The 20,238-nt window shown below is 45.1% G+C and overlaps 1 protein-coding gene across 2 annotated transcripts in view; it reads right to left on the bottom strand.

Moving 5' to 3' along the window:
- Positions 1 to 13,623, bottom strand: part of Hs6st2 (heparan sulfate 6-O-sulfotransferase 2) — a 308,229-nt gene extending 294,606 nt beyond the window's left edge. Inside the window, exons 1-2 of one of the 2 annotated variants that reach the window (XM_004860077.4) lie at positions 12,913 to 13,623; positions 11,575 to 12,093 (exon numbers count right to left, since the gene is read on the bottom strand). In XM_004860077.4, coding sequence (XP_004860134.1) covers positions 11,575 to 12,093; positions 12,913 to 13,340 — 947 coding nt within the window. In that variant the 5' untranslated portion in view covers positions 13,341 to 13,623. The remainder of the gene's footprint in view (positions 1 to 11,574; positions 12,094 to 12,912) is intronic. The other variant, XM_004860079.4, reaches the window with a different exon arrangement.
- Between the last annotated feature and the right edge of the window lie 6,615 nt (positions 13,624 to 20,238).

Below are 20,238 nucleotides of genomic sequence, written 5' to 3'. Positions count from 1 at the left end.
AACTATTCTTCCATGTCCTCAACGTAATTTCTTTGCCACCCACACAAATAAGCTCTGGTAGGCTGGTAGACTTGGGAGGCTAATTTGCATATTCTCTTTAAGGGTACTTTTTTTTTTTTTTGGTACTGGGAATAAAACTCGAGACCTTGCACTTGTGAGGCAGGCGCCGGAACCACTGAGCTAAATCCCCAGCCTTAAGGGCACTTTTCTAAAGCCACCTCTTCCAAAATGGAGGGAATGGTCATTCCTATGGGAATGTGCTACCCTTGCTTGGCTATTTCAGCAACAAAATGCATTCCTATTATCTTCATCATGACACCCTGAGATAAAAACAGATTTCAGGATTCACTTTTTCTGGTATCCCTCACTTGGTTTTGAGAGAGCATATTTTTTTTTATTGGTGTGTATTATTGATGCAGAATAATGAGATTCATTTTGGTCTCTGGGTATATTCATATAACTCACTTTGATTAATTTCATCTTTGTTATCTCTCTCTCCCTTTCCTCTTCCTCCCCCTGATCCCATGCTCCATCTCTAAAAGTCTACCTTCTAGTTTCCTGGCAGAGAGAAAGTATCTTTCCCTGGCTTTTGTGCTCCTATATTGAATGAGCTACCCTGGCTGAACTCATTTACACTACTTCCCAAAGGCTATGTCTACACAGACCAAATGCGGTGAAAAACAATGTTCGTTTATAGAACCAGGTCATGATTGTTCAAACCAGTGCAACTGACATTGCTAATGAAACAACCAACAACATTCCAGAAGAAGCGAGATGCCTTGGCCTCTTATAGATACTGCACAATATGTGCACCAATTTTTCAGTTCGCATGGGACAGAAATTAAAATGAATGCAGTGGGCTGGGGATTTAGCTCAGTGGTTTCGCCGCCTGCTGTGCAAGTGCAAGGACCTGAGTTTGATCCCCAGTACCAAAAAAAAATAAATAAATAAATAAAATGAATGCAGTTAAGATCTTACTTTCTTTATCTGGACAAAAAAGAATCGTTCTTCTAATGTAGCTACTTTCTCTTTTCATTTTTGTTTTTGTTTTCTGAGCTGGGGTCTCACTATGTTGCCCGGACAGGTCTCAAATTCCTCTTCGGCTCAAGTGATCCTTCTGCCACAATCTCCTGAGTGCTGGACTACCGGAACGCACCAACAGGTCTAGGTTCTTTCTTTATTTATTTCTTCTAACCCATTGTTCTTCTGTGTAAATCAGTCTTAAAAGTATTTGAAATAACTTGGAAATCTAATTCTTTAAGAAGCAGAAATGAGCTGCCGAGCTCACTTCAAAGAGTAATTTTTATTAAAATTTTTAAAAGGTGCCTTTTAGAAATCGGTTAACATGATGGGGCCTAATATCTCCAGGTATTCACTTCACTTCAGGTCTTCATTCCACTTAGCTGGTGCAGACACACCCACAAAAACAATTAAGAATTTCAGAAATTTTTCTGAGAATTTAGCAGATCTTGAAAGATACAAGATAGGCCAGGTGCCCCAACCAATTTTAAATGCCAGCTGCAATACTACCTAGCTGTGTAGATGTGGGCTGGTTATACATCTTGTCCAAGTCTCTGTTTTTTCCTTTTTAAACAAGTTTTTAAAACTTCTACTCTAGCGGGTTCTTCTGAGGGTTACATGAGAAAATATGTGTCACGCTCCTAGCACAGGGCACCCCAAAATAGCAATAGAGCTTCATGGACCATCAGGAGAAGCTACCTAGACCAAACCATCACTTTATAGTGCTTCTCTGCCCCTAAATTTTGGAATTCTTCACTCTGGCCTCTAACCTTAGAAATTCAGTGTAGTCAGTGGAAGCCTGGTAATACTTTCAAATACATTAGATTACTAAGGCTCCTTTACATGCACTCAGGTATTACTCCTTTTGCCTGCCTGATTGGTAACAACTTTCAGTTATTAAGTAAGCTGTATGGTCTTTAAGATCATGTTTTCACCCAAGTGTTTCAAAACTATCTTTAGAGCTTATTGTATGGCCTATTTTCAATAAATGTTTTACGTGTGCTTGAGAAGAATGTGTATTTTTCCAGTTTGGTGCAAAAGTACACGTGTGTTGTATGTGTCTGTATGTATATGTACCTGTGTGTATAAATACCCATTATATTGAGCTTGTTAATTGTGTTCTTCCACTTTTCTGTATTCTTATCCAGTTTTTGTTCATTTTATCTATCAATTTCTAAAAGATGCCAGATTTTATCATTTCTCCTTATAGCTCTGTCAACTTTCGCTTTATATGTCTCAAAACTATGGTATTAAGTACATAGATTATCTAAAGAATTTAATTTTTAATCATTATTTCATGATTGTGTTTATTCCCAATAATAGCTCTGCCTTAACATGTACTTTGTTTGACATTAATGTAGCTACATCCACTTCCGTCGGGTTAGCTTTTGCATAGTACTGTATATTCCAATCCTTCCTCCGTTCTTATGCTTCACCTTTTTCCCTTATATACAACACATAGCTAGATTCATCCACTGTGATAATTTATATCTTTTAACTGGTGAGTTTAGTCAATTCCAATTTATTGTGATAACTAAGGAGTTGGCTACCATTATGAAAGTGCTTTTATAAAGTATCTCGGTTCACTGGCTGTAACTTGGTCACCCAAGTCAATTTCTAAAAATTCTGTTTGCGTTCATTCTCCTGTAGGAAGTTAGCCAAAGCCCAAGAAGCCTCATGAGTGAATCGGAGCTGATACTCTGTTGAACACTTGTCCTTATTACTACAATTTGGGGAAAAGTCAATTCAGGCAAGGAATGATACACACAGGTCTAATCCATTTGGTGTAAATCAATACATTGCACATTTCAATTGCTCTGTCTTCCTACAGAAAAGTGCATGAAAGTGATTCACTGAGACCAAACTCATCACAAGAAAGAGACCAATTCTCTCAGGCTCACTAGGGCATCTCTGCTAGTAAAATTTAAAAAGCAATCAAACTGAATAAGAAGTCTTTGCAGACATTTACATTGAGGAAGAATCCAATTCTTGACAATTCAGAGTAAATGAAGTGCAAATTATTCTCTTATAATATAACCCAGAATTGAAGCTTAAATTGTGACTGAAAAAGAGCCCACAGTTTAATCAGAAAAATATATTTATTGGTAATTCCCATGAGCTCATATTTGATACATTTATATCATAGGATAACAAGTTCAAAACTATTGCTAAGTTATAAATATAAAATTTATGCAGAATTTGCATGTATTGAATTTTATTTTGAATCTGCATGCGTGCCTACATTTGAATATTTATAATATTCCAGAAAAAGCACAGTGGAATGTGCAAGACAGATTTATTTAGTGTAATGCTCTGAAATGTGTCAAAGTCTTCAACACTGTTCTTAGAGGCAAAGTGGCAGAAATAACAAATGGGATGCAATAAGACCAACTGAATAATCTGCAAAGTCCAATACCTAGTAGAACAAGAAAAGCTCTATTGCTAATAAATATTTTGCTAAGGTTTGGGCAAATATTTCTCTAAGCTTACAATGAAATTGTTTTACACGGTATATAACATTTAGTACATTATTCATTGCCCTTTAACGGAAAGGGAGGAATTCCAATCCATGACTTTCTTTCTAAAATCAATGACTAAATGTCTCATTTTACATCTCATAGAAAGTCAAAACAGTATTAGCTTTTCAATTGTCAGCTATGTTCTTTACACTGTCAAAATAACATACATAGGGTGTAGTTTCAAGAGTAGGATTATGTACCTCACTATATATTTCTGGAATAGCCCCACAGATACCCAGCCTAGTTGGGGAATGAAGTGTTCTAGTCAACTTAATTCCTGGTTAATTAAGAGTAATACTCTCATGCAGTGAAATTGCTCTAGGAGAAGGTTACCCAGTGATAGACTCCTCTCCTGAATGAGAATAGCACCTGGCACTAATTGATCTGAGCTCTCAGTTACCAGGGTTTAGAACCACAGCCCTTTAGGAACCTGAAGACTTTCCTCCTCCAAACACTCCACCAACTCTCTTTGAGAGGGACCAAAAAAGGCCAGAGTCCAGAGTATCTTGAGTGGCTCAGAAAAAGCCTTATATTTCCAAGTGTGTTCCCATTATTAACTTCTGTTCCATTCAATTTTTTAATAAAAAGAAACAACAACAAGTCACTCAAATATCTCTATACTGATGGGTTTAAGAGTTCCGTGGATTGTGTGGTAATATGATAACACTAAATTATGAGAAAAACCAGCAGCCAATGCCTGATTTATCACTACTGCTTTTCAGTCTGTGGCTTGATTGAGCTGAGGCTCCTTTTTACATGAAGTACAATCATGATATCAAAAGGCTAATGAAATAATCAGCCATGGTCTTTAGGAAGCTAAAGTAGGTACAAGTGTAATTTATCATAGCCATAGTAAAACATTATTTTAATAAATGTTAATGTTTACTTTCATTATAAGAGTAATACAGCTTTATAAAGGAAAATAAAAGACCTTTTATGCTTAGATTTGGGAGGGATGGGAAGATGATTTCTATTTTTCTTCCCTCTGCCTTCCTCTGCTCTCTTTTCCTGCATTATGATTATAGTCATAGAAGATCTGCAATTTTCTGGGTTTTGCTTAGCACTAAATCACTAGTAATTGTCCACATTCTTTAAGAGGTCATTTACGTAGACTTGTAATATTCTCTTCTCTATGGACATCTGCATTGTTTCCGTTTCATTACATACATAAATCCAGTTCACTTGCTATTATATATTCTCTTAGAACCCTGTACTTCCCATATTCCCCGTAGCACTTCTCACAATTTTAAGTAATTCATCATTTGCTTCATATCTATCTCTCCCAATATCTAAGGGTAGCGACCATGTTTGCCTTCTTCCTTTTTTCTTTTTTTTTTTTCTGGGGAAGGGGCAGTGCTGGGGATGGAACCCGGGGCCTCATGCATGCTAGGCAAGCACTCTACCACTGAGGTACACCTCCAGCGCTCTGCCTGGTTCTTCACAGTGCCCTGGTTCCCCTAGCACACAGGTGCAGTGATAGCAGACACCCAATAAATATTTGTTGAATAAATAAACAAACAAATTAGTGAGTGAATGAATGGAAAGTATGTATAGAATTATGCTTTTCAATAAAACCTCATAAACGAATTTGTGCATTAATAAAATAATTTTAATATTTTATATGTTCTAAATTTTTCCCAAAGGACTACCGTATTCAAATTTACATTCTCATGAATAATTTGGTTTGTTTGTTTGTTTTGTTGTTGTTGTTGTTGTTGTTTGTACCGGGGATCGAACTTGGGTCCTTGTGCTTGCACAGCAGGCAGCAAAACCACTGAGCTAACTCCCTGGCTCTCATCAATAATTTGTGAGAATTAAAATATTAACCACACCCTTGTCAGCATTGGCCACTAACTTTTTTTGCTTAGTGGAGATATAGGTTAATTTCTGTTGTCTCAATCAAGCTTAGAGAAAGTTTATCCTAAGTTTAAATGTTTCAATCTATATTTCTTTAGTACCAGTGAGATCAGTTTCTCCATACCTGCGAACTCGTTATGGGTGTGATATTGTTAATCTTCTGCTTGTGCCCTTTGTTTCTCTAATGGATTCACAGGATTTCTTTGTACAGGAAAACTTCAGCCTTTTGTCTGTTGTAATTGTGGTGCTTATTTTCACCAGTTTGACATATGCCTTTTCATTTGGGCTTTTTTTTCTTTGACGGATGAACATTTCTCATTTTTATGTAATCATAACTGTCGATCTTTTCCCTTATTCAAACATCCCTTTCCTTGGCTAAGAGTCCCATATGCGAACTGCAGCTATCATTTAAATAATAATGCCAATTGTAAATTCAGATTAACTAGATTCACAGGTTCCCACATATGCAACTAAACCCTAAACCTCCGCAGAAACCAGGTTCTCATTTCCTTACAAGCCCTGTCCACTACAAGCCTAGGTGACAAGGACTACTCATGACTAGTATTCTCCCAGCCCAAAGTATAGCCCTTTCTCCACCTCTCTATTTTGGTCAATGGTGCGACCTCCACTTGGGATCAACAGTCAGGGAGGTACTTTGAACTCTAACCTTTATTTATGTCTGTGCTTCTTACACTCTTTCCATTCAGAAGCTTCTCATACTCGCTGGGGTCCAACCTCCTCACTGCCTGTCCAGACTCTCCACAGTGGGGCCTCACCCCATCTGCCTCCTTAACCATTACCTCTACATACACAAACCTCCTCCATTCTGGCCACACCTGGTGAGGTGAGGCTGCCACGAGGATGCCATATCCATCCACAATGCTTCTTTTCTTCAATATGCAAGTCCCCTAGTCCCAGGGGCCTTCTTACAAATCTCTCCTCTTTGTAGCCTATTCCTCATGCTTAGCTTTGTTTGTTTGTTTTTTGTTTTTTGTGGGGGAGGCTTGGTACCGGGGATTGAACTTGGGACCTTGCATTTGCAAGGCAGGCACGGTGCCGCTGAGCTAAATCCCCTGCCCTATTCCTCATGCTTTGGAAAAGAAGAGGCCATAGTACTAGAAAGCATCTTCTTTAAATCTCCCATCTGACAGAAGGGACACTGTGGCTAAAGAGGGGAAAGGATTTGCTCAAAATCAGACTTCCTCTTCCACCAATGTCTGTACTACACAACTCTGTGCTTCACATACGCATTTGAGGCTGAAGATGGTGACGTGGGCTGTTTTGGCTTTGTTTTGATTTATCTCTCTGGACTGCTTGGGCGGTTCTGAAGGCATAACCACCAGATTTTCCCAGGTGTGACCTTAAACTACAACATAACAGACAGACATTTCCCTTATTTTTAATACATTCTTGTAAGTAAAGACATTATTGGTATGGATGCCATGTCTTCCCTGAAATATAATAGGCAGTTTCATAAAATTTTGTTTAATGAATGACAGAGAAAAGGGAGGATTATTCTTTTAATGTCATTTCACACTATCTCAGTTGATGACTGGTGCCCATAAAAGACAAGCTTCAATATTTTCATTGCCACATAATGGCACTAACCTAAAATTAACAGAAGCCAATCCTGAGTAACATTTGAACTACCTCAAGAAATTTGTTGGGACTCCAAAAATTTGTTTGTCTTCTATATAAGATATTAACTAATACTGTTGGCATTATAGAGAAATTATCATGGTAGATTAAAAGTACAACAGCTTTCATCAAAGATGGCTGAAGAAAAGCATCTTCAGCCAAGGGAAGCTGAGAGACCAACAGCCCACAGCCTAATGGACCACAAGACTGCCAATGCTGGAGTAACAGTCCATTGGGTCACTACCTCACCTGTATCACAATCCTGCCTCATCACCTTGCCTTACCGCAAAAGCAAGAACAGGAAGGAGTGCAGGCTTAAGCATGACAGACATGATCAGACACATGCACTCTATAATTCTCTTTCAGAATAGAGCCACCTTTTTTAAAGAAATGAAAAGAAAAGAAAGTCTTTTCCACAATTGTTTTAAATGAATAAATACCCCCAAAGAAAGCTTTTCTTCATCTAAGCACCTTTTAGTCTTTTTCTGCCAGTGATATCCTGCTGGATTTCAGATAATTAGTTACTCTTCCAAATGGCTGTGAAAATTTTAGAGATTTTGAAATCTACGATGCAGCATCTCACCAGATTATTTGACATGCACAGCCACAGGCTCTGATCCTGCCTGTACCCCATGTGTGGTAGCCAACATGGTACCAAGTGAGTAAGAACAGGACTAGTATTTCCTTCCCAGTTCCGAATTCCTCCCACAGACCAAGTGGTACACTAGAGTTGGTTACAGACATAGGGAATTTGACCTGAGAAAAGCCTGCAGAATTTGGGGATTTTAACAGCTGGTAAGCAACAATGTTTTGATACATTGTTAGTCTTAGAAAATTCTAAAAGTGGTCTTAGAAATTCTAAAATGAACAGGACTCTTTTCTGACCTCCGACAACATACTGGCAAACAGATGGATGAAATGCAACTCCTAATTGTTAAAGAAATAATATTTTAATAAACAATTTAAGCCTTTTGCCAGCCAAGTGCCACCCCCCTTTCTCCTCTCCAGGCAATGTGATCACAGTAGTTTCTATTCCGCAGTTATATATTACCCAAGTACTTTATCATGCACAGGGGAAGAAAACATCTCAAATGTGGCGCTGGGAGCAGGATTCAGGTTCTTGGCTTGCAGCCAAGATAACCTCGCATGCTTCCACTAAAGTGAATGAATGGCTGCGGGTCAGAAGGTGGTCCATGTTGTCCTTACTGACCCTCACCAATCAGGCCCCCATCCCCTTCGCTCAGCTATGCAGGGATTTTCAATGAGGCAGGAGAGGTCCTTTTGACAGTCTAGCCCCAAGACCCGCTCCTGGGGAGCATAAAGCACCAGGGATGTCCAATTCTGTTCTCCCAATGGATATGGAAACCCTGGCCCAACCACTTATTTAAAACCAATGTGTAAAATTACTGATGCCAGGGATGATCCAGGTGATAACAACAACAGCTAACATATACTGGGTGTTCACCCCATGGTAATTACAAATCACAATTACCACCTCATGTTTTTGTAAAAGCCCTTGTTCATCAAGACGCAGTCCACAGAGCAAGTGTTGTGCCAGTACTGAAGTGAGATTCCTATTGTGCCACTAAAAAGCTCAATAACCTTGAGGAAGCCCTTCAACCATTTTGGGCTTTGTTCCCAGGAGAATACTTCTGTCCACTATGTCCTTCTCCAAAAGATAGTGCAAGTTTTAAAGAGAAATACTAAGATAGCAACTTGAAAACACATCTGAAACGCTCTTTCTACTCAGGCTCTGCTCCAAGGTCACACAGCTGATTCACTGCTGGCCTACGACAAAGTCGCAGGTGTCTTAACTCCCCAGCCAGCCAGCCAGAACTGCTATTTCCTTCAGTTCCACAGAACTCAGAGACCACCAGCTGGCATGCAGAGGCTGCCCGACACCGGAACTGAAGGCAGACTCTCATCTCCCCAAGACAAGCTCACTACCCTCAGGAATCACTGCCAATGCAGATGCCTTGGCTGCTACATTTTCAATTCTCCTACACATGTGCGGGCTCACAGACACACCCTCACCCTCCCTTTCACATATCCACCTCTTAGTACTTCCAGATCATCAGAACAGCAAGCAAGGACCTGTCAACATCCAGGGAAATTCTGGAACCCTCAGGCTAGCATTATTCTTCAGGATGCAGATTTCTAGAGGTAGGCAGGAATGAATGAAATAAAATGGTACCCTTGAAGAGCAATGTGTGGCAAATTTTATTTACTTTTTGCAAATGCCATAAAATCTAATAAATGACTTTCAAAAACACAGTTCTTCTTCAATCAGACTAGATGGCATCGTGGTATCACCCTTTTAACGCCAAGAAAATCCTAGTTTATTACAAATAATTTTCCTTCCATGTGGGATATCCAAGAGGCTTTGAGGGGTTCTGATTATCTTATGGAGAATATCTGAAGGAATCTGCCAAAGGACAATGGCAACCAAATAGATAACTCAGATTACATTCATAATGTGGGGCCCGGGATTTAGCTCAGGGGTTCTGCCGCTTGCCTCGCAAGCACCAGGTCCTGAGTTCGATTCCCGGTACCAAAAAATAATAATAATAATAATGTGTGTTTACAGATGTCACTTACTGACCTACATGTTCAAATTACTAAAGGCACATGTGTTTTGTGGAACTCCAGACACGTCTGTGGCTTCCAAGGCCACTACAACCTTGTTTTTTACTTTTCTGCCACAGTCATAGCTATGGAATTCATTTTTTTTCCACAGAGATCTTTTGTTTTTAATTACACTATCCCTCAGCACACTTACAAGCCCTGTCAGCAGGAGAGATGATTTTTAATCATGATAAATTGTTTAAGACCTTCTTAAACATCTTTTTTTTTTTTTTGGCAGTACTGGGGACTGAACCCAGAGCCTTCTCACTGAGTTATATCCCCAGCCCTTTTCTATTTTCTAATTTTCATATAGGCCTTTGGTACATCACTAATTTGCCGGGGCTGGGCTTGAAATTGTAATCCTCCTGCCTCAGCCCCCCTGAGTGCCAACAACAGAATCTTATAGTGACAAAGACTTAACCCAATTTTTGCATTGGAGGTTGAGGTACCTTCCCTGGGCCAAGGTTCTCTTGGGATGGAAAAGCTCATCTATTAGTCTCGAAAGGAAATGAAACCTCAAGGGAGTTTTCCAGAATTCTAACATTTGAGAAAGGAAATGGAAGGACGAGAAAGTGAGCAAGGGAGGTAGGAAATGAGGCTCCCTTGAAATCTTAATAATGCCCAGAAAGTCGGAGGGCTCCTTCTGCTGCAGTTAAGAGCAAAGCACGCCCACTTGTACCCTAAAGCTGGCTGAAAAGCAGCTCCTTGTGCAGGACACTGAACACCCCCTCCCACGGGGGAGGGTGAAAGGGGCCCAGACAAGCAGCCGCAGCAGCGACAGTCTGAAGGTCTCTGTCACCTGCATGGGGTGGGGGCAAGGCCATAACCCTGTCCACTCTAAGACACCTGCTCAAAGGCTCCCTGGCAACCAAACACACCTGTGCATACCCTTGACTCACTGACCTAAGCCAGGTTTGTTTTCAGGAAACACTAGACTTGGCTGGAACAACTCCCCCCCCCCCCAAATAACCACACTGGACCCCTTTATAGCATTCCGTGACCTCCGGTAGGTAACTGATCATTGCACTGGAGGGAAGAAGATACCTTGCTTCTGGCTGGGGACTATTCATCAATCAGCTTTTTCCACATCATCCCCAGGCTCCCTGACACTGGGCAGAGGGCGCCCAGTGTGGAGGCGCGTGCATTTTTGTGCATCAGGAGAGGCTTCTCGTGCGCACCTGAACCTCCTAAGGGGTCCAGGCCAGCTTCCCAACCGCCCTGAGCCCACGGGGTGCCCCTCGCACTAGCAAAACTCGGCTGGTGCCTTGGCAGCCGCCAGAGATGGGCTGGGAATGAAGAGCTCTCTCCCAGTGTTCAAACAGGGGCAGAGAACACCACTCTCCCGCGGAGAGCGGGGTAAGGAGAGAAGGGGCCAGTAAAAGACGATAGAAAGGGTGAAAAGGGGCAAAAAGAAAAGAGAGAAAAACAGAAGGAGGAGGAAAGAGTTAGCAACCCGGAGCAGACAAGATCTGGAACACAAGAGAACGAGAATTTTCTCGCTAAAGGGAAACAAGGAGAAGAGAATGCGGGCGCAAAACAAGAAGCTTCCGGACGGAGGGGCACAGGAGAGACACCCTGAGACGCTGCCCGCCAAGAGCAGTTCCCCAGGGCTAATTAGTGCCCGGTCCAGGCGGCGGCGGCGGCCCGCACAGACTCCCACCACCAAGCCAGCCGACCTTCTCACACCGAGGGCCCTCCCAAGCCAAAGTTGAGAGACTTTCGCAAGCCGCCAAGGCACTGCAAAGGTGGGCACCAGAGTACCTAACACCTGCCCATCCGGGGAGCGCCCTCCCGAGCGCCCAGGTGCGGGCTGGGCGTCCGGTAGCAGGCGATAGCGCCTTCCCGCCCTCAGCCCGCTCAAGCCCAGGTCGGTTCAGTGTTTCAAGGGCCCGCTCCGCTACAGAAGAACACACACCTGGACGGTCTCAGCCTGGCGTCGCGCTTGCCGTCCACCATCGCGGGCACGCAGCTGGTGAGCTCGGTCCAGTCGGCGTGCAGCCCGCAGCTCCAGCCCGTGGAGAACCTGGAGAAGAGCCAGGTCTCCCGCTTACCCGGCCGGTGGCAAGTGCATTTCTTCTGACCCACGCGGCACTCGCACGGCTGCTCCAGCTGGATGTTGCGCACCAGGTGCCGACCAAAAGTGGTGCCCCCGGTCTTCTGGATGTGCAGGAACACGATCAGGTCATCGCCCTTGATGTCGAAGTCTACCTTGCGCAAGAGGTCGCTGCGGCTGAAATTGTAGCGGGGCAGGAACCTGGCGGAGCTCTCGTCCTCCGAGTGGTACGGGTCCGGCACCGGGGAGCTGAACGCCTGCAGGCGGAGGAGCTGGCATTCTGTCCCGGGACACACGTATTGGAGGACGATCACGGCAAATAGGAAGAACATCACCAAAGCCAGCAGCAGCTTGTTGGATTTCTCATCCATGTTCCCGACGCTGGGGGAAACCCAAGCTCGTTACGTCAATCCCGCAACTCAGCCCGAGCTCGCCGCGCGCCCGCAACGCCCCCTTCCCCGGCGCCGCTGCGCCCCTCTCCCCCTCCCCTCCGCACCGAGTACTCCATCGCGGCGGTGGCGGCAGCGGCGGCGGCCAGGGCGCCCTTCCCCGCTTCCTTCCTTCCCGGCAGGCTCAGCGCTGTGGCTTCTGCCGCACACACACACCCCATCCCGACCCTTTCCCCCTGGCCCCCTGCGCCTCTTTCCACCGAAGCCCTTCCGGAGCCCCTTAGTGGGCTTTTGTACCCGTGTGACCCCTCCAGTCTCCGTCGCCCGACTCCCCAACTCAAGTCCCCCAGCCGGGCCCCCGCGCTTCTAGTTCCACTCTCCAAGGCTCCCATCGCGCTTCGCCCCCCGGACTCTTCCCGGCTCTTCCGACCCCAGCCCCCTGGGCGCGCGCGCCACTGCCCACCCGACTCGCGGGCTCTCTCCTCACGCGTCCCGAAGCCCAGCTCCCGGGCGCACCCAGTCGCCCACCCGGGTGGTCGCCTCGAGTGGGTTCAGAGCCGGGATTTCGAGTTCCTCTGTGGGAAGAAGCCCACCGGCAGCCCGACCTGCAAGCGGAGTCGCTGAGCTGCTGGCGCCCGCGGAACAGCAGGGCAGGGAAGGACCCTCAGCGTGGTCACTTGCGCGCCAAGACCGGCCACCACCGGCTAGCTGGAACTTTGAGCCCTTCCCTCCGCTCGAGGCTGCCTTCCCTCCCCGCACGGCCCCTGTGCGCCCTGGCGCGAGAACGCGAGCCGCGCTTTCCAGAACGTACCTGGCCAGGGGGCCGAAAATCTTGGAGAAGATCGCACTGAGCACGTGCTTCAGCGAGTGCCCCAGGGCGGCCAGGCCCCGAGTGAGCAGGGCCCGGCAGAGGGAGCCCAGGTCCCAGCGTCGCCTGAGGTCGTGCATCCGCCTGCGGCGACCTCGGGGCAGCAGCGCGAGGAGCGGGGCGCTCAAGGCTCCCGCCAGAGAGGAAGAAGCCTTTAGGGGCTTGTCCTGGATCGGCTGGGAGTAGAATCCTTGAGACACACCCCTAGGAGGGCCGGCGCGGACTGAGGCGGCGAATGACCCGGGCCGGCTCTCTGCCAATTCGGCCTCTACTCTGGAATGCCGGCGAGGACAGGTGGTGCGGGAGGGCGCTCCTTGCTCCGGTTGCAGAGGCTGCCGGAGCGCCCGGGCTGTACACGCAGACAGAGCCATTCCCCCCTTCAGGCAACTCAGGGTACTAAGGATCAGGAGCAAGCTTGAATTTATATAATAATGCCTCTCGCTCAAGAGCTCGAGCCACTTCACGAGGAGAGGACGTGGGTTTTCTCCTGCCTTGGAGAGCGGAGGTCACTCCAGAGAGCGCATCACTCCACTTTGGCTCATAATTTCAACCGCCCCTAAAATAGCAGAGGCGTAAATTGGACCTATTCCCTCTCTCTTTGCCAATTTCCATTCTCCAACGGAAGCGGGGGCATTTTCTGAAAAAGGTAAGTCAGCATGAAAAAGGAAGCATGCCCAAAAAACAGTATAGGGCGGGGAATCTGAGCATTTTCAAAGCCAAGACTCATTCTCACTCCTCTCCTGTCTGTGAATCTGCTGCGCCAAGCCTGGTCTTGTGGGAAGACTTCATTCGAAAGGGTTTATCAAACGAATGGATGCAACATGTAACTAAACATGGCATTGGAGTGAAATCATCTATTCCTGGATGATGTGACACACGAGGAAACTGAGGCCCAGAGAGGACTAGGGATGCGCCCAAGGTCACACAGCAGAGCCCTAGGGTTTGTTCCGAGAAAACCAGGCACGATCCACCAATTTCTTGATAGGAACACTACCTCTTTTTAATAAATAGACATAGATGTCCTCAAGCCCTGTTGTCCAGAAGGCTCTTCTCTGCTGCAAGACTAGGCATGCAGGGGTTAACAGGAAAAGAATGGATGTCCTTTTAGGACAAGGACCCTGGGAATTTAGGGCTCAGACTGACTGTGCTCTTGTGATTAGTCAGGGGAGCTTGGAGTACATCAGGACACTGGTGTTTTCTTGCCTGAGTACGCACTCTCTCCAGCCCCACTGCTGCTGTAGAAGGGGCACAGGGTGGCAGCAGTGTTTCAGAGCAGTGCAGTGATGCTGTGAGCTGAGTCCTGGGTTGGGGGCCTCCAGAAACGGACTCTCCCAATATCTCCCTCGCTGTGCTCTGCTCCATTCTTTTCCTGGTCTCTCTGTACTTTGAAGCAGCAATGCAAGCACTGGTTAGGAGTCCTGGGAAATATATTACTTCCTTGCTGAGCAACCCTGCAATAGTCACTTGCCCCTCCTGAGCCTCAGTTTCGTTTTCTGTAAAATGGGACCAACTAGGTTACTGTGAAAATGAAATGTTGAAACCTTTGGGCAGCTCTAAATGTAAGGTCATTCGTGTTTACCTGCTGCTCTAGGTGTGAGTGTGCCAAGTGACCTTAAACCTTCTCAGGCCATTTAATAGCTGTGGCCCACCCTGTTTGCTCCCTAGGATCTCCAGCCCTGGGTGGACTTCCATATGCCCCCAAACCTACTCAGGTCAGTGAGGCACCCTTTGTCCAGCTGTAGGCACAAAAGATAGTGGACTTCTCAGACACTCCAGGCATTGCCTGTGCTCAGGCTCCAGGGAATACTCTGGTTAACTAGTGAAGTTGTGCTAAGGACCAGATGCTGCAACATACAAGTTAGACTTGTCAGCTTCCCCAAGGACTCACCTGATGTCCCCAGGCTTGTGGGACAGAACCTGCTCCCCAAGTGCAGGTAAAAAGGTGGGCCAAAGAGTGGCAAGCAAATGGGGTGGTCCAGAAGCTCAGCTGCCTCCGCTTCTTGGCCACCCATAGTCAATCTCTTTAGCCTGCCCAGTAGGTGGCTCCCTGTGCTGTAGAAGGGTCCCCCTACCACAATAACATAATTGTAATGGCACTCAGTGGATCACTAGGGAAATACTTGTGAACCCATGGTTCACTCATTCAAGCTTTCGGCAACTACCTCTGGAATTTCTAATGTAAGAGGAATTAGTGGGATTGGAACATGGGAAATGCCTTGAGTGGAGGGCAGGGGAGGGTGGTGAGCAGCATAAGGAAAACCAGGATTTACTCTTTTCAATTGTGAAGAGGAACCTGTGCCCTGTACAGGCGCGCGTGCCCAACACACACACAAACACACACACACACACACACACACACACACACACACACACTCTCAGTCTTGACTTTCAGAGGAAAGGCCAGTGAGACTGACATCTGCAGAGCCAAAGGAGGACAGGGCAAAGCTGTAAAATTCAGTATCTAATATCTAATGTGTCACTAAAACTCTGGTGGGAATATATACAAAACCTCACTGGAGAATTCTACATTTACAAGCTCTTCCACATACACATACCGCATGCTTGAAGAGCAAAGAGATGAAACTCTTGTGGTGGAATCCATATGTCAGGGCTCCTGGAAGTGAAAGAAAACTGTTTTGCGGTGGTGAGGGAGGGTTTAGGGTATTACTGTTACTGAAACACAGCACAGGGGTTTCAGCACAGGGGCCAGGGATCAGAGGATCCTGATGTGTGTCCCAAGAGCTATGTTCTCCTGAGGCCAGGCTTGGGCATTGGGTGGATGTTCAGCAGGCCTCTTGCAGTTCTGGACTGCCCCCACTCCTGCTCCCTGGAGCTGGTTTCTCTCAGGAACTGAATAACAAAGGCCCAGATGCTCCAGAATTTGGCTTTGGGGGAAGAGATTTCTTCGAATAAAAGGCAAAAGAAGAAGAAAACAGGCTGAATTGTCAGGACTTTGGTTTTCCATCTCCTTATTTCTAAGACCAACCTGGGTTGCAGTGAGTATGCATATTTGGGATTCAATACTTGGAAGGTAGGAAGACCACTGCAGTCTGAGCAGGGCTTTTGGTTGTTTCTACACTGTGGTATGATTTTCATGATTTTCCCAGAACCGTTACTTCCATGGTTTCCAACAAAAGGTTGATGATTCTGAGAGCATAAAGGTCAGCCTGGCTTGCATACTAAGCAATTGCTTCCAGACATGCATTGCCTTGCTGGAGTCTGAGATGACAGCAGGAAGTAGTTGCAAGAGCACAGGCCTGGGAATCCGGAGTCCTGGGTTCATGTGTTGACACTGACACCAAGACCCTCTATGGAAGAAGTCACTTACTTGCTCATGGGCTCATCTTCCCTATTTGTAAGACAGTAAGGTTGCTGTCAGGATTCAGACACTTTCCTGATCTGACCTTCCCACTCTTTTCATTACCTGTCTTCCTCAAGGGCCCGAGTGCTACTGTCCCTGGTGATATAGAGGAAATAATATAATTTCCAACCTGCTAGATGGCAGATACATGTAGTTCGTGTTCCCCCAAATTGAAGAATGAATTCTAAGGAACAATGGAGGTTAAGAGTAGGAAAAATTTATTGAGAGAGAGAGAGAGCTCCTGAGAGAGAGGAGGTAACCCAAAAGTGGGTTGCCAATGAGCCCACTTCTTAGAAGAAGTTTTATACAGCAGAATCACAAGGTGGGTACAAAATCATGAGGTGGGTACAACGTGGGTCAAAACTATGATCAAGCAATAGGATTATAAGTATAGTCACTTAGGTAATATTGATCCAAATAGGAAGCAGTTCACATAGCAAGGGTACATGGAAAGAACAAGGACCTTTTTAGGAAAGATGGATCAGGAGGTCCTGGTCACTCATCTGGGTGACTGATGTTTATCTAGACTTTATTGGACTAAGTGATACCAATTACAGTATAATTTTCAATTCATTGCTTATCTCTTGGGGAAGCATGTAGGCCTGGTCATTCTGTCTGTATCTTGAGGCCTGGCCTTGGACAGATGGGCCTCTAGCCACAGTTGTAATGTTTCCTCAGCTTCTGTACTGATTTCCTCAAGGGTCTAGCCCTGTCTGACTGCCTAGAATATTTTTACCTAACTTAGCTGTCTGTAATACTGGGGCTTACTCCATGGAGAAGCCTGACTCTTCATCCTCCATGCACTCTGCTCCCTAACTGTCACTGGGTCCCACCAGGTAGGTGGGCAACAGCTGGAATTGTTCCAGGCCTATATTACAAGGGTGACAGCAAGATCCCCTGTTCAAATTAAAACAAAAATAGTGGAAACTTAATCGAAAAGGTGTGGCAGTCTGTATAGAGCACAGAACACAAATATGCTTTCCCCTCATCCTGAGCATTCTCTTCAACTCTGTCTTCCAGCTGTTTCTAATTTTTTTTTAAATGTTCATACTCTCAATAATAGGCAATTTTTGTCACGAGGATTGAAGGCATGCAAACTGTTGAGTCAATCCATTTCTGTTTGTATGTGTCTCTCCAAGCTGAATGAATCGCTATTTGGAAATTCAAGCTTTAATGTTATAAACAGGTTGGGTGTGTCATACACATCATTCTCAACAGTCATCTATTTCCCCCCAGACAAAACACTGAGTTTTATTTGTCTAGCCTTACAAAACCTGGGGCTCAAGGAATTGAAAGAATAAGATAATGATGGGAAGCTGCGGAAGCTAAAACAATGTGTGCTGTGATGGTAAGATAAGCACTGCCATGGGGTTCAAGGTAGACTCAGCACTCTGAACAAACAGACCAGTGACCGTCCCTCCCCTGATGAGAAAGCTCAACCATTTCACTCACAGTGAAATTCCCATTTCTCATGCAGAGAGAACGGATGTGTGGGTTCATGCAGGGCTTTTAAAGCTACAGTAAGACAAGGCCTGGCAACCATAGGCACTAGGACAGACTCTGCTTCTGGGACAGTCTCCTCACTTCTTTGGACCTCAGTTTTCACTCATAAAATATCCTGACTAGGTGCCACTGCCACAAAGCAGATTTCAGTGTATAGGGCATATCAGAGAGGAATCCTACCTCAAATGAGCCCCTTTTTTTCAGTGCTAGGGATTGAACCCTGGGCCTTTACACTGAGCTACACTCCCTAGCCCTTTTTAGTTTTTATTTAGAGACAGGGTCACGTTAACTCTCTAGGTTTCCCAGTCTAACTTAAACTTGTGATTTTCTTGCTTCAACATTTCAGATTACAGGCAAGAGCAAACGTTTGGAAAGCAAATAACCCTGGAGATTAATCAGAGCTCTGTGAGCATTCTCAGAGCCTCAGTTTTCTCATCCATGAAAAGGGGCTAATGGTAGCTACCTCACTGGATTCTCATGTGTATTATCTAAAATAATCTACTAAGAATACTCCAAGTTCCAGAAAAACTTAGACCTTCAGTCAAGTATTCATTACTCTTCACTTTTGACTCTGAGTGTCTCTTATTTGAGATTTTTGTTTTATTGTCCACAGAGGTAACATACACAGATTTAATGATGGCTTTGTTCACATCCATTTTTTGGTGGTTGTTTTTGTTTGTTTCTTTGCAGTACTGAGGATGGAACCCAAGGCCTTCACTCTGAGAGACATCCCTAACCCCTTTTTTCTTTCTTATTTTAAGACATGGTCTTATTAAATGACTAACTTGCCCAAGCAGGTCTCAAACTTGCAGTCCTCCTGCCCCAGTCACCCAGAATGCTGGGAATATAGGCATAGGCTGCTGCACCTGGCTCTTTTTTTAAAAAAAAAACAGTGCTGGGGATGGAACTCAGGCCCTCACAATGCTAAACACACGCTCTCCCACTGAGCTGCATCCCTAGACACCTCATTGTATGTCTTGATCATCCATCTTCTCTCACCCTCCCTCTGTCTTCAGTGCTCTTCTGGCTGGTGTCGTTTGGAGGAAGAAAGCTTCTGATCTACTCAGTCACAATAAGGAGTGGAACAAATGTACATAACCTCTCCCAAACAATAAGAAAGGAGGAAGAAGGTGATGCTTAATGCTAATGACCTTAGTAACCCTTCTGTGGGATACTATGAAACAGAAAACAGAGCAGCAGAGGATATGCCTGGGCAGCTGAGTTGGAGACTAGGAGAGAGTAACTGGGAAGAGAAGAGAAATGCTTATAGGGCCAGCCCTACTCTAAACTCTTGACACTAATTTTCAGCTCCATTCACTTCAAAAGTTAATGGTTGATTTGGCTGGAGGGGTTTTTATTTGAGCAGCTGGTCCAACCACAGCAGTTGGGATTTAAAAACAAGGTCAGTCTCGCAGTCATCCTGCATGAGCCCGAGCTGGGCAACTCCATCCATCAGCTGAGCCCTGGGCTGGCTACTTTCACAGTGACAGAGTAGAAGGAGTACCAACCCCAGTGCCAGGAAAACAGTGTTTGAATCCCAGTTTTGCCTCTAGCTCACTGTGTGACCGTGGGTGAGTCACTTGACGTCTCTGGGATTTAGTTGCTGACCTTGGTAAAATGAAGGGCTGTGTTAGAAGACCCTAAAGGCCCCTCCTAGTAGGAGCTTTCTATGATGTAAGCTATGCTAGCTAATGAGAGGAACTAGGGAGGGACACCACTCTCTGGCTGTTGTGTGGGCAAAAAGACCAAAGATCACCCTCCAGCTAGTAGCTGAGTCAAAAAGCAGAATGAGAGTATAAGTGAGGAGCAAGCTTTCTCAGATCACATGAGTAGACAGAAACTTGAAAATAAGCCTTTTGGGCCTCTACTGACTTGAATGATAAAGTCAAATTTGAAAGACTGGAAAAACAAAATTCGTGTTTAGAAATGACCTCCAGCTGACACAAAGCCCTAGGTAAGTTTTAATAATGGCAGTGCTAAGAACAAGAATGGCCTTGCCTGGCCCAGAGTCTCCCACTTGTTTCTTATTCTAGTATCTTAGCAAGAGACGAACACACCCATCTCCTATCACCTCACTCATCTCCATTGGAGTTCTAGTTTTGTACAAGAAAACAGAAGAGCTGAAAATTACATCTCAAGTCCACACGGAGAACGCATGCCTCAAGGCCAAAGTTGCTCCTCAGAAGAAGATTTCTTGGGCCGGGGATTTAGCTCAGTTGTTCCGCCACCTGCCTCGCAAGCGAAAGGTCCTCAGTTCGATCCCCGGCACCAAAAAAAAAGGATTTCTTTAGCACTCAATTGGGTTTGAAAGGAAATGTCTTAGAAGCATAAGCCAGGAAAAGAGAAATTAGAGAAACAATATATATATAACAGACTAAGTGAATATTTATTTTTAATAAGAGAGA

The sequence above is a fragment of the Heterocephalus glaber genome, unplaced genomic scaffold, assembly GCF_053883595.1.
Source record: "Heterocephalus glaber isolate CG9 unplaced genomic scaffold, H.glaber_assembly_v1.0 deba00001729, whole genome shotgun sequence".
Lineage (NCBI taxonomy): Eukaryota > Metazoa > Chordata > Mammalia > Rodentia > Bathyergidae > Heterocephalus > Heterocephalus glaber.
The sequence above is the reverse complement of the archived record's forward strand: the minus strand, read 5'-3'. Positions and strand labels throughout refer to the sequence as shown.